The sequence below is a fragment of the Chaetodon auriga genome, chromosome 1, assembly GCF_051107435.1.
Source record: "Chaetodon auriga isolate fChaAug3 chromosome 1, fChaAug3.hap1, whole genome shotgun sequence".
In the NCBI taxonomy this organism is placed as follows: Eukaryota; Metazoa; Chordata; class Actinopteri; order Chaetodontiformes; family Chaetodontidae; genus Chaetodon; species Chaetodon auriga.
Window position 1 is genome coordinate 26,144,351 of NC_135074.1, and position 14,659 is coordinate 26,159,009.

At 41.3% G+C, this 14,659-nt stretch overlaps 1 protein-coding gene across 2 annotated transcripts in view; it reads left to right on the forward strand.

Annotated features, from left to right (window-relative positions):
• Positions 1-14,659, forward strand: part of map2k5 (mitogen-activated protein kinase kinase 5) — a 55,490-nt gene that overhangs the window by 18,440 nt on the left and 22,391 nt on the right. For both annotated transcript variants that reach the window (XM_076732220.1, XM_076732231.1), the window contains 8 exons: positions 9-70; positions 2,191-2,239; positions 2,353-2,426; positions 3,901-3,951; positions 4,072-4,143; positions 5,625-5,654; positions 10,356-10,382; positions 10,737-10,769. In XM_076732220.1, coding sequence (XP_076588335.1) covers positions 9-70; positions 2,191-2,239; positions 2,353-2,426; positions 3,901-3,951; positions 4,072-4,143; positions 5,625-5,654; positions 10,356-10,382; positions 10,737-10,769 — 398 coding nt within the window. The remainder of the gene's footprint in view (positions 1-8; positions 71-2,190; positions 2,240-2,352; positions 2,427-3,900; positions 3,952-4,071; positions 4,144-5,624; positions 5,655-10,355; positions 10,383-10,736; positions 10,770-14,659) is intronic.

The following is a 14,659-nucleotide window of genomic DNA, read 5'->3' on the forward strand; positions in this document are numbered from 1 at the left end:
TTTTGCAGGTGGATCTCTGGACGTGTACAAAAGAATTCCTGAGCACGTGCTGGGGCGGATCGCGGTGGCAGTAAGTTTTCATGAAATACTCAAAATCTCCCCTTAAGTAGATTGTTTACAGCGTGAGGAGCATTTGAATCAAGAGGTTCTGGAGATTTTACACACATTTATTTAAGTATGTAATCTATCAGAGTGTGTTAGACTGTGACCGTCCCTGCGTGCCTGGCAGCCACAGTTTTCAGTGTGACCTGTTATTTGTTGGATACAGAACAGGTCTGGGGAGAAAACTCATTTTATTAATGAAATAAAAGAGAACCACAGGTGTGAATTTTTCAATTAGCCTCTATTGGGTGAAGTGACAGAACAAAGTCAGTGTTATCCTCCCTCTCTCCCTCCCTTTCTACTCTCAGTTAAAACTAGCATTTTGATAGAAATGGCCTTGGTGTTGATAAATACGTGCCTCTTTTCCACACTCATTATCCTTCCCCTGTCTCCACCTCCTCTTGTCTGTCTCCCCCCTTTAACTTTGTCCGTAATCAAACAATGACAGCTATTTAGTCAGTGTTAATTCTAATTCACAGCTTTCCCTCCTTTCCACTGTCACAGTTGTTAATTATCACAGAAGGAAAAGCACCCATGAGAGTGTGAGTGAATCTGCACACTGCAGTTGTTGCACTCACACCGCCACCTTTTGAGGCAGCAGGACTTCAGAGAGCCTAATTTATCTCAGAGGTTGCTGTGAATCAGAGACGGACAGCAGGAGCCCAGAGGCTAGAATCAAGTCTCACATCCCATAAATGAAAAAATCACCACAAAGCAGTGTTACACATTGGGATATAAGTAATACTGAAGCTGTTGTATGAATCTAACCGGGCGGGTGGAGCCATATGTGAGGGCTGCAAAAGGGTGAAAAACAAGTGCCTCTCTTCTCCTGCCCCACTTTACCAAAAATATTCCTCCTGCCAGTGTGTCTTTTAGCTCATGTCTCCTTCCAGTCAATTGTACACATAACACCTCCTAGAAGATGCAGTAAGGACGCATCCTGGCTATGTTCCCGAACAACTCAATGAATTTCTTTCAATGCAAAGATCTAAATCTCATCAAATCCTCCCTAATTGTTCAGCTCATCATAGAGAAAGATCCTATGAAGAAACACTGCTCGTGTCTGCAGTCTTATTATTTAAGTGACGACCACCAAAAGCTTGTGACCATACCCGAGGATTCAACCCAAGATTGGCAGCGAATTAAGAGCTTGAATGTGCAACTCTGCTCTCCCTTTGCCACCACAGTCTGATATGAAGTCTGCATGATTGCAGCTGACACACCTGAACTGTAGTCAATTTTAGGATCCTTTTTCCTGTTGATGAGATTCAAAGATGGCTGAGGTCCTCTGTTTGGGGCAGCTTCTTCTGCTACCTGCTCCAAGGAAAGGAATCCTTGCTGGAGAGAATTGCGAGAATCACAGGGCATCACACTCAGGTAGAAACCATAGGAGCCATGTTTACATCAACATATCTTATTCCGCATTTTGAAATATTGCATGTGGAAAAGTTGGCGTTGAAACGGCAAAATTCGACAAAACTTCCTCAGTTTCTCCAAAAGGTTTTTACGCTCACTTGAGCTGGTTTTTGCTCTTTTCCAAACAAGTTAATTTGCATAATGGGAGAGGGAAACCCCTTCCTGAGTAAGTTCTGACATAAGAAAAATCACACTGTCATTGGAATCGACTGACCTCGACTGGCCACCACAGCTCTCACTCCAAAGTCCTTCTAAAAGCACCGTCCACAGAAGTCCTTGGGCAACACAGTTTCAAGCCTTTTCCCAGACATCATATATATAAAAATCCCATTAGAGAAGCACATTTCTGGGACGCCTCAGTTATCCACTAGTCTGTAAAAAAAACTTTAGAAGTGTACCACACCCAGGACAAATCCACAATGTTAAGAGCAACTTCAATACAATGTTAACCTTCCTGCCACTGACTGACCACCTCAGGTACATGTACCATGACAGGCAGGTTGTGAGGTGCAAACAGGGTCACTGTAATTTTCTTTCCTACCTATATTCTGTTTGTATAGTTCAGGTGGAGGTAACCACTCCACATTAAACAGATTAATGAATTTCATCAGCGATGTGCTGCTTAAACCTTGAATGAGGCTGAAGGTAAAATACTTTCTCTTTCGTCTCCAGGTAGTCAAAGGCCTGACGTATCTGTGGAGCCTGAAGATACTTCACAGAGGTGAGTAAGGTAGCACGCCGGCTCTGTGTTATTAAAAAAAGAGCAGAGTTGATAAAGACAAGCTACTGCAGAGTGCTGATGTTGCAGTTCTATCAAGCAGTTTGTCTCCGCAGATGTCAAGCCTTCCAATATGCTGGTGAACACCCGGGGACAAGTCAAGCTCTGTGACTTTGGTGTCAGCACACAGGTACACTGATTTGTTTGTGTGAGCGTGATAGAGGGAGATAGAAAGAGAAAGGATGGAGGAGAGAAGAAGAAAAACAATTGTCTGTAGCTGCATCACCACAGTCCGGTGCTGTGTGTGTGTGTGTGTGTGTGTGTGTGTGTGTGTGTGTGTGTGTGTGTGTGTGTGTGTGTGTGTGTGTGTGTGCGCGCGCACGCAGAAATCTCTGTGCATATGGTCAACCTGTCAATCACTGCATTCATTTTCAACTCCAAACATCAGCGCTGTCCCAAGGGTCTTCCTCTCACATTAACTTCCTCCCCCACCTCCATTGTTCTGCAGCCTCCAAAAAAAATCACTTGTTATAATTGTGACCCGCACACACAGCAGCAAAGCCTCATTGATATGTATTCAGAAGATGTGGAGAGAGCGTGGGTGGCAGACAATAGTGTAGTGTGTGTGCGCGCGTGTGTGTGTGTATGTGTGCACTTGTACATCTGTCTTTGTGAGAACCAGACCTTAGGCCTTGGGACTGAGGACATTTTGGCTGGTCCTCACTTTCCTACAGACCTTCAAAGTCTGTTTAAAGGGTCAGACTTGGTTTTCAGGGTTAGGTTAGAACAAGGTTCAAGTGAAAGTTCGGCTTAAGCATTTAGTTGTGATGGTTAAGGTTAGGGTGAGGGGCTGGGGGGTGCATTATGTCAATGAGGGTCCTCACATGTATAGAAGAACAAATGTATGTGTGTGTGTGTGTGTGCGTGTCATAGCGTGTGTGGCAGTGTGTTTGTAATGTAATCATCGGGGACAGACCTTCAACGTTTCCCAAAACATCAACCCTGAGGACTCTGTCTCCCTTTTCAACACACACACACACACACACACACACACACACACACACATACACACCATTGCTTCTGTGGCAAATTGTTATTCATTTTTAACCTCCACTTCCTTGGAAGCGCCAAGGTGAATTTTACACCGTACCTGTGTAACACTAGCAGCGTTGACTTGTCCTCTGTCTTTTTAACTCTATTTTTCTGTTTATCTCTCAGCTACACACACACACACACACACACACACACACACACACACACACACACAGGCACACTCTCCCTCCACCCCTCTCACACTGTAGGGCACGCTCCAAAAAAAAAAAAAAAACAGCCATAAGGGAGCAGACACTCATTATCGCAGTCCTGTCATTGATGCCATGTGCCATTGTATGCACGCACACACACAGACTCACTAATGTCTCCTTGTCTTACTCCTGTTCCCTTGTGTGAGGGTTGAGAGCAGCCCAAAATATCAACCTGACATGTCAATAGATTTAGATAATGTAACTGAGGTCCAGCTCTTTTCTTATTCCCTAATATGGGACTTTGAAGTAATGACTTCTAAAAGTTATTTATGCAGGTTAGAACCAGTTGAATAGCCTGAATTAATATTGATATGCAGCTTTATTAATTTGCTTATCTGCTGTTTTTAATTTCATGTGCAGTTGGTGAATTCCATTGCCAAAACGTATGTGGGAACTAACGCATACATGGCGGTGAGTGACTCCTGTAACTTCAGTCACATGTCAGATCATTTTAAAGTTGCATCAGTGAAGTCAGCTCAGGCTTCAGAGTCTCTAATTCAACACTTTTTGATGTCTGCTCTCGCTCCACAGCCGGAAAGGATATCAGGAGAGCAGTATGGTATCCACGCAGACGTCTGGAGTGTGGGAATCTCTTTCATGGAGGTACGACAGTGTGTGAACGGCTTCATGCCCTACCTGGCATTTGCACACAGAGAGAAGTGTCAGGACATTTGTGGAGAGGAAGTGGTCCTTTTATTTTTTTGTGATTACACAGTTTGGTGTCATACACTTCAGACTGAATGTCTTTAGACTGTTGCTCATCCACTGAGCAGCGTAGGATGAAAGTGTTGGTGTGTTCATGTGCGTGTGCGTCAGTATCTCTGTTCATCTCTCCCGGTAGCGTTGATGGAGCGCTTGACTGACACCCGGCGTTTTCAAATAGCATTTTAATTTCAGTATTACACTTCCCTGGTCTCTTGTCCTCCCACTGACGTTATTGATTCTCCATCTGTTTCTGTCCACAGCTCTCCCTCCGCAGTATGACAAACGATTTGGGCTTCTGCCTCGCCTTTGCTTGTCAATAATGTTTAATATCATTACAATTATAACAATAATGGATGAGTTCACAGGGAAGGAGCCGTGTCAAAGTTATTGACATGATCTTTATGTGATAAAGATAGAGTTTTACAGCAGTGGCCCCCCTGGCCCTGTTCTCTTTATTTCTAGCTGTGGATGTATGCATTAAGCTAAATGAAATGGCTTGCAGTCCCACTCAATTTGGATTGATCTTTAGCCTACGAGTGGGTCTATTTATGTTCAAGGAAAGACCATGAGCATTTTGACGTTTTAATAACGTAATGTTGCCAATAAGCTGCCCTTGACCAAGATGAAAAATGCCCACCCCAAGTGAATCGCCAAATGTCAGGGAGAGCTGTCACCCAACCCCCCAGCCAAAATAACACCCATACACACATTACATACAACCGTCCCACAATCCCATCCTCCTCCTCCTCCTCCTCCTCTTTATCCCTCTATTTTGTTCTCTGCAGGTGGTAATCGTGGGGGGGTTATTAAGTAATAGCTGATGTTGTTTGATGAGGAAGTGTTATCAGCAGGTGGGCACTAAGCTTACCTCAAAGACAGAAAGTCTCAAGTTCTGCACACTTCAGCGGCTTTAGCAGCATTTCCCTCTGAACGAGGAGAAACACTTGAATTCCATGCAGTTAACACGCAGGCAACGGAAAGACATGTACGTATTGATACATGTGTATGTGTGGTCTGATGGAGTTAATACAGCAGCCACATGACTAACTCTACTTTGCATTGACTCAGTTCTGAGGTCCCTGTTTAAGGCTGTCATTTCTCGTTCTGTTATCATGACTGCATTATACTGTCAAGGATGTACACTCACACTCACACCGTGTCTGCTGGGGAGGCGGGTAAAATATTAGACAGTTTGAAATATGAAGTTGCTTGAATTGGCCTTGATAAGCTGCACAAATGTAATCTTTGTGGAGGGGCTGTTGGACTGAACCACATTCATTTGTATGTAGGCTCAGCACCGACTCAGCCTTTTCCAGTGTTATTTCAAATTTCTCAAGAAGAGTGTTGTGGCGCTGATTATAACCTTCTTCTTTACACAGTTGGCGCTCGGCATGTTCCCCTATCCACAGGTGAGTTATTTTCACTGTCGTTGATTTGTGTTTAGTCTAATTGTTTGTGTTTGGCTGAGGAACACTTAAATTACAGTAACAATGTCCTCAGTGGTGTTTGTGCTGGTGTTTTTGTTCTTTAGGTCAGATTTTCTAACAGCATTTTATATTATTCAGTTTTTATTACAGTCATTATTGAATAAGATGAATTTTTAAAATGCTTTATAACCTTAAAACATTCTGCACAGGAAGTTATTTATATAACGAGGTTTTCTAACGATTTAAACTTAAAATGTTGTCAAACAGTTTGTAGAAATTGATTGAGACTAAGATTTCTGCTGACCTTGGAGTCTACATTACTTTCTAGATAAGTTGTTCCGTATTGACTTTACATGTATAAATCCACTGTTAGGGTTCATTTTTTCCCCTCATTACACTAAGTTAAAATCCTGCTCAAATGTAATTGCCGACCACAGAAGTGACTTCCCAATCCCATCAAGTCTTAATTAGCCCTCTAAGATGAGTTTATCTCACTAATCCCTAGCTGAGCAATCTAAATCTGGTTACCTCAGGTTACCTCCTGGCCGCCTGCCTTCTTGAAATGTGAAGGAGCGGATTTTATCTGCTGAAGAGTTCCTCCTTAGAACTACATTATGTGAAACTTCAGCTTTAAAAACCTTGATTATGTCATAGAAAAGTTCTTTTTAATTCCCATGTTAACAGATCAGATACGTGCTACAAGCTCTGACTTTATCTGCAGTTTGATAAAGAAGAAGAAAAAAAGTAAAAAGCCTCAACATATTTGCAATTCTGGTCATTTTCTGCGTAACGTTCCTGCGGTTTGAGCGTATGCAACACTTGGACTGCTCCGTCAGTTCAGTGGAGCTTGATTGCGGTTGATTAAAGAAGCCGAGTGTGATCTAACCACTGCAGAGAATGCCTAAGCGACTGCTTGCTTTCAGTATGGCAGCGTTATCCTGTCATTGTTTTCTCTTATGTGCTGAGAAAATGTGTTTTTACAAGAATTAATTCAGCACCTAGTTACATATTTCATGGTGAACAGCCATCTGCGAGACACACTCCAGCCACTATTCACTTGTTTTGTGTTGATCATTAATTCTCTCGTGATGAAAAGCATATGCCAGCCGATGTGAAAGGGAGTGAAGGTGTAAATGTCACGCGATGATCAATCTGTGTCTTCGTGTGTGCAGTGTGTGTGCGTGTGTGTGATTACCCAGGGCATGTCTGATGTTGGAGTGCTGTTCCTTCCTTCATTTAATGCTTCCATTATCATGTTAATTATTCCTGTGTTTTAGATTAATCTAGCCTCACTGATATAGATTAGAGAGACGAAATGTTAGAATCACCTCTTAGTTTATAGTTTAGGCTCTCCACTGTCACGCAGCGTTCCTCATCTCAGTGTTAATTTTCCCCTAACTCCATATGGTACTGCAGACAGTTCACCTGCAGGCTGTGGCAGAGCGGTGTGGCGAGAGCGCTCGGATCCAGCTCGTCGGGCGCAGCCAGCCAAAGTCCTCGGGCCTAAGCTGTCATTTTTGCAGACGCTGGCACAGCTGTCTGTGTAAAACCCCCTGCTACACTTCACAGAGAACATTTTAGTACAGACTGAGGGAGAAGTTAGAGAAGACGAAAGAGAGAGAGAGAGAGAGATCGGAAGAGAGTCAGTGGCGTCTGAGTTTCCAGCGTAGACTCGTGGGAGATACAGAAGTTGTTAAAGTTGAATTTGGCTTTGAGGCATTCATGATTTGCACTGTTGAAAAGCCAATTTTAGCATTGTTTCGGGTCTTTTGTTCACCCTTTATATGTGTGGTTGCCACTTGCTTTCATTTGTGGATGTTTTAGTTGATGCATTATCTCTCATTCATTCTATTGTGTGTGTGTGTGTGTGTGTGTGTGTGTTTATACACGCACGCACAGTGCAGTGGAGTCATCACCTCATGTTTGTCATGATTAGAGATGGTCTCTTTAATTCCTCTTCACCACATGTCGGGATTCATTTGCGTCCTTTGTCAGGAGTTAATGGAGTTTTTGCACGGCTCGCTCTGAAAGTCTTTGAAGACACCAGACCTGATGTGATGTGTATACAGCCGCCAGCGCTATTGCTTCTGATTGATTTGTGGTGTTTTTGTTTGCTCGGTGGTTGTTTTTGTTTCTCTGTAGTTTGTCATATTTCCTCAAATTTGAATGAATTTCTGGATGAAATATTGTGTCAGTTTTGTGTGTGTGTGTTTCAGGAGCTTCCTTTACACATCACTGCATCCATCACAAACAGCGTAGACACTTTATCTTTGGTACTTTTTTCCTTTCAGATTAAATGGAAAGGAAATGGTACTGTAGGTCTGTGTGCTGTATGTGTATTGTAAACAATGTTTTCTACAATTTATAAGCACCCAACGGCCTATAGACTCAACTTGGTTGCAAGTCCTCCATTAAGAATTAGTTAAAATGTCATTTCAGTGTATTAAACTTCCCTTTGAGGCTTTATATGACGCCTTGTTGAATCGTGCATACTGTCAGCATAACCTATTTGCCTTCCCTATGCAGCCGATGAATGATGAATGATTTTTAAGATGTGTGATTTTTGATATTGATATCACTAATCAAACAGGTGATGCAAATCCAAATTTACCACTTTGTGGATCTAAGCTGGGTAGTATTGAAGTTTTGGCTTAAAGGCTGTCAGTTTGGATGAGATCAGAGAAGAGCTGCAGCTCTTAGATGATGTTTAACAGTGTACAGGTTTAGGGTAGAATATCTCTGACTCTAACAATAAAGAGAAGAACAGAGAGAAGGGCCACTCACCATTTTCCCTCCTCTCACAGTGATCCCCCACCCGTGGTGGCAGAGTGGGACCGCCCACTTGCCCACAACCAATACATATTTGTAAAGCTTTGTTGAAGTAGATGGATTTGACCCAAAAAGAGGAGCTTTGTAAGAGTTTTCAGATTCTTTACCCTTGAAGACATATCTTTGAAATCCTAAAAGAGGGGAACAGCCATCTGATCTTTTACAAGTGTTTATTGAGTTCGTCTTGAAAGGAACAGAAATCATTTGACATCTGAAAATTTTCACACTGAGATATTTTCAAGTAACGAATAAAGACTGACGCCGCTCTCAAGTCATCACAAAGCCATTTGAGTGGCTTTATTCAAGCTCAGGGCAACAAGAAGCTGCCGCTCTTCACAACTACAGTCATCATTTTGTGATACACAAACATACAAACACTCACGCACAGAGCTATAAACACTCTCAAACAGTCCCACACAGACTCCATAGAAACAGTGAAGGACGCGGGGCCCCTCTCGCCCCCTGCAGTAAACACAGCACCCTGGCTTGTCAAACATCAGTTTGTTTGTTCTTCTTAGATCAGATATTAGAAGAAAATTTGAAAGAAGTGTTGGAAAGTCTTTCCTCGGTATAAATGCCATCTTAAACAATGTTTACCCTCAGGACAAACATGCAGTTAATGATATGTGTAGCAGATAATCAGCCCACAGTGATGAGAGACTCGCTTAAAAGAGAAAGCCAGAGAGGGATTATTAAACCTCTCTTTTTGATAGGTGGTCAAGTTACCTAGTACAAGAAGAATAAGTGCTCAATTATGCTTGAATAAGTAAGTCTCCCACTATCCAATTTCAACCCCTGGAGTAGCACGCAATTTTGTCCTAGTAATTATTTCTGAACAAATTAGTTTTCCATAGTTGCCTTTAATGTGTCTGAATCAGGCAAAACTGGATATAGAGGCAGTTTAGGAGTCTCTTGGTGTTTGCAGAGTGTGAAAACCTGTATTTAATTGAGTGAATCAATAAGTGCTCTAATGCACTGTCAAAACACCTGGAAAAATGAGCACTTTATTTTCCAAACATTATTAGACATTTAGCTGAGCCTTGTTTTCAGGCCTCATACCATTTAGTCTATATGATGAAGTTAGAAATTTGGGTTTTTAGAAATCAAAACTGATGAATTACTGATGAATCCAGTCCTCTGGGCTTTTAAATAGGAAAACTAAATGCTTTCTGTTGCACTGTCAGACATTTTAAGACATTAAGTGTCTCCAAATTAAAAGTTCTTGTTCTTGCTCATATTTTTTTAAGGCCTTTCATAGTGATTGTGACCATAGAAAGTAGCTTAATAACTCAGCTAAGTATGGAATATCTTGAAAATCATGTATTTTCTATGCTAGTTTGGAGCCCAACACTAATTATTTGGCGTTATTTTTTCTGCACTTTCGCGGATCTGCTTTCAGATCACTTGTTCTGTTTCACTTAGTCCAAGATTGGTACCTGTAATCCTGTTATCACCGTGTATGCAGGTATCTTACCATGTCCTGGTCTGTTTATTGTCAGCGTTGCACCTGTGAAATTGACACATTGAGCGTGTTCATTGCAAAGCTTGCTGATACTGTTTGGCGCAGTTTTTCTACATCCCAGCACATCTATATAACCTGGAGGGCAGGAATAAAGTACTACTCTGAAAATTAGCATTAGTGGGTCTTTTACCCCCATTCTCCACAAATGAGAGCAAGGCCATTAACATTTGTGTGTTTTCATTATGTAAATGGTGTTAACGCATACTCACAAATTGCCAACAGGAAAGCAATAATTTTCTCCGAGTGATCATAATGTGTCCAAGTGCATCATCTTGATTATGACACGCTAATTACATATTGCCTCGTTCCTTCTTCTCTGTCTTGCCCTACAGATTCAGAAAAACCAGGGATCTTTAATGGTAAGTTTTATTGCAGTAGAATAGGAGGAAAGGAAATAGAGGTCTCCCACACTATAGTCTGTTACTCTTGGTTGGCTCCCTCATTCGAGAAAAAAAAAAAAAAAGCACTCAAATTGCATTTTTGCAATGAAATATTAGATCATGCTTAAACTGCTGGTATTACATTAGGTGCCATTATGGAATAATAAAACATTCAGCAGCAGAAGGATGGCTTTGCCTGAGCTCGCTGCATTTGATTAATCTAAGAGGATACCTTCTTTTTTTATCACACTATTGATTTTCCTTATTGCCAAGAAATTCTATGTAGGCTAACATGTTTTGTTTTTCATCTCCCTGTGTCTCTTCCTCTTGCAGCCTCTCCAGTTACTACAATGCATCGTTGATGAGGTGAGTCGTCGTCTTATGTGCTTTTGCATCTAAAGTCAGTCCTAATGGCCCGGAAAGCTTATATTTTGTTTCCTAATGAAGCAAACCACTCAGGCGGCTTTGCTCCCCACTCACTCAACCCTTCACCCTATGCAACCGCCTCAGGCAATACACATATGCACACGCACATTACTGTAGAGGTTGGACCTGTCATGAGTGACACGCACACACAGCAGCACAGCTCTGAATCTGTGTGCTGCAGAGCCAAAATACCGAACCAGACAAAAATTTGTTTAACCAGGACTATTCTCATGACCGCTCTGGGCGTTTGTTTCTGTATGAAAAGCCAAAACACTCACACAAACACACAACTAAAAAGACTGATAATGACACAGGAGCACTGAAGACCACAGTGAGTGTTTAACTAACATCTATTTTTTATATCACAATATACACACAACATATTAACATACACATGTATAAAAGCAGCAGTCAGGCCATACAAAAGCCAAAAATAACAAAGAGGATCTGACAAAACAGCAACAGACAACACACAAAAAAGATGACATCATACATTAATTCTTATGTTTTAACCAACAAACGACATCAGTCCACTCTGCAAACCTGCCCTTGTCCCTTCACTCAGTGTCTTCTCAACACTGTGAATAACCCAAACTTGACCAATTCTCATTAGAAAACATAGACAGAGCTGTGTCCCATTACAGAGTCTATTGTGAAATAAGTGATATTTGCCATATTTAACACTCTTTATTATGAGTTTAACATAATAACATCTGATGCAGAAATGCCCTTGAGTCCTTTTAGATTTCTTGATCTATGGAAATGCTATTTCATTGTGTCTGTCTACATGAATTTTTAAGCTTGCATTGCCTTTCATCAGAAGCATTAATTACAACCTTTCTCTCCTCTCTATTTTTTCCTCCTCATCAGTTCTTTGCAGACTTGCACTAGTAGCAAAAATGCCACAACACCTCTCTAAACCACCTAAAACAACCCCGAAACCCCATCATCAGCCATATCACACATTAAACATACAATGTCGCTTGTCCTTAACTGCCTATGGATTGGCCGTAATTAATAATTAAATGCTTTTGGTTGTAATGGATTGACCCGGGCTGAACTGTTCATTAGTCAACTAGACGGAGGCACCAGTCAAACTATTTTTCCTGTCCCATCCCTTGAGGCGAGGGAACATTCTCTGTTGTCCCCAGTGAACCTTACTGTCCCAGCTAATGTAGTGCTTTGGAGGAAGAGACAAGAGGATAAGCACTCTTTGGAAAGGTGAAGTCGCTCAGAGAGAATGTAAAGGTTGAGAGTGAGCAAGCAGACACACTTCAGTGTGCAGTAGAATATGCAGAGAAGTGTTCTGCCTCTGTGGTCCGAGATTATTGCCCGTTCAGGACCAGGTACACTGCGATCCCTCTGCCTTGCTGGGTAATTTTTGGGCTATTTAAAGGATACAACTACCAGATTAAGTCCTCATCCTTTAGAAGTTATGTCTGCCAGATTTCTGAAGGTCTTTAACAGTGCTCTTTTACTATAATACATATTATAAATATCTCTCTGTCCACTGGCTGTGTTCCCTTCTGCTTTAAGAAACACAAGTGCACCCACTTCCCAAGAAACTTAACCTTGATCCTGAGGATATTACAAATTTAGACCCATTTCTAAGTTACCGTAAAGTTGATTTTTTTTAATGAATAATCATGCATCTTTGATAAATTTCAGTCAGGTTTCTGTTAACATCATAGCACCAAAACTGTTGTCATTGAAGTAACAACCAATCTTTTAGGTACAGCTGATGCTGGAGATTTTAATTCGTCTTGAGCTCAACTCAGAATTTGACCCAGCCGATGGTTCAGTTGGACCCCCTTGAAAAGTAGGGATAGTGCTCTATTCTGGTTCAAATCTTGTTTATCAAACAAACCTTTTTGGTAGTGGTCAGTGATGCCTCCTCTTCTGCTGGGAAGACTAAATAGGCCTGTTTGACCTGTGGTGTTCCCCAAGGCTCCATCCTTGGCCCTCTGTTGGTTTGTGTACACATACACATGCTCTAATTCATTTCCACTCTGTCTTACCTGTTTTATTATTGTTCTAATTTTTATCTTCTATTTTTGTTTGATATTTGATTTGATTTGTGTTATTTTCAGTTGTCAGTTTTATGTTTTATTCCTGGGTCATCTATGTACAGCACATAGTTATTTTGTTGTGAAAAGTGTTGTAGAAATAAAGTTTATTGATATAGTACAACTTGTAGAATTTAGAGGTATCATGGAGCCCTGTGGGTTGCCTTTTTATTTTTCCTTCATAGAAATACCTGCATGAATGTGCTCGCACTGATCCCACGGAGTAATTAATTTAATGCTAAGGTATTTTTAATTGGGCTAGACACACCTGACTTCAACATCATGGCAGGTGTGATGAATTATACCTGACACACTGACATTTAGTAAGTATTGCCCATTGGTACATACTGTAGATGTGATCCAAATACTTTTTATTTTCTTTAGCTGTGATGCTTTGATATTGTGTGTGACTTATCAGCTGGGGACTTGAAAGTTGCTGTAATGGCTGAATGAGTAATAGGCTCCTGTGAGTAGATCATTAATATTGTTGTAGCTAGAGGTGTGTGTGTGGTGGGGGGTGGAGTGTGACAGTCTGCCTCTCTTTTTTTCTTTATTTTTCTATCACACACAAAACCACAGTGAGACATGGCTGAGAAAGACTCAAATAAAGACTTGAGTCTCATGAGGCTCAAAATAAAGACCAAATAAATACAGAGATGATTATTAAGGTAAGGAAGACAGATTAACAGGCTCACAAAGGATTGTAACTCTGAACGCAACGATGGCTACTCAACAATCAGACAAAGATTCTGAAATAATTTGATTGCAGATTCAGCTGCCTTCTCATCCCAAAATTTACATTTTAGTAATTCAGAGTGAACCAGTGTCCCCGTTTATCTGGACAGTCCACAGAACAGTCCACAGTTTTAATAAAGAAAAAAAATAGTTAAAACAATTTAATGGTGAGATGGAATAAAAAAGTTACAGTACGGCTTTAACAAAATCAATACTTGATGTGAACCTTTGAAGAAATTACTTTTATTCAAGGCCTGCCCAGAAAGCAAACAACAAAACCTGGACCCCTGAATGAAAAGGGCAACATTTCTCAGTCAGCTTGAATGAGTATGTGGAGAAAACCAAAGGACACCATAACCCTGCAATTCTATCATGGCTGTCAACATGCGGCAGCACACACACACACACGCACTTCGGGGCTTGTATATATGTCAGCGATTCATGTAAGCCTTAAATGTTATTCAGGCCAAAGAGTGGTTCCACTGCAATTTCAGTAAATTACCATTTCCATTTAAGTATATGCAAGTGTACCTGCACCATTAGGAATTATTCAGTGCGTCCGTCTTTCGTTGGTATGAGTATATGGCAGAGAAACATGCTCATATTATTCAGCTGAGGTCTTGAGCACAAAGTTCTCTGTAGTTCCTGCCATCTGTCCGCTGTCCACCCTCATTAATGTGCCTCTCTCTCCTCTATTTGTTGAATAGCAAGTGGCTCCACTAATAAAGAACTCCCCACTTTATTTTCAAGCCTGTAATTACTGATCTAATTTTGCCTAATAATTGCTTCATGGCAATGACATGTATATTTACTTGTACCCTTGTACCCTCGTAGTGTGTGTTCTGTCTCATAGTGGAGCGCGTTGACAACCAGAGGAATAATTCACACAGACTAGCCACTTTCATCAGCCTGCTTGTCTTTTATGCCATCGCCTGCTGCCACATCAAAGCTGCAGCGGTGTTCCTCTCAGCTGGAGACATGAATACATGCATAAATGTGTGTTTGTGTTTGTGTCTGCAAAAAGGCACA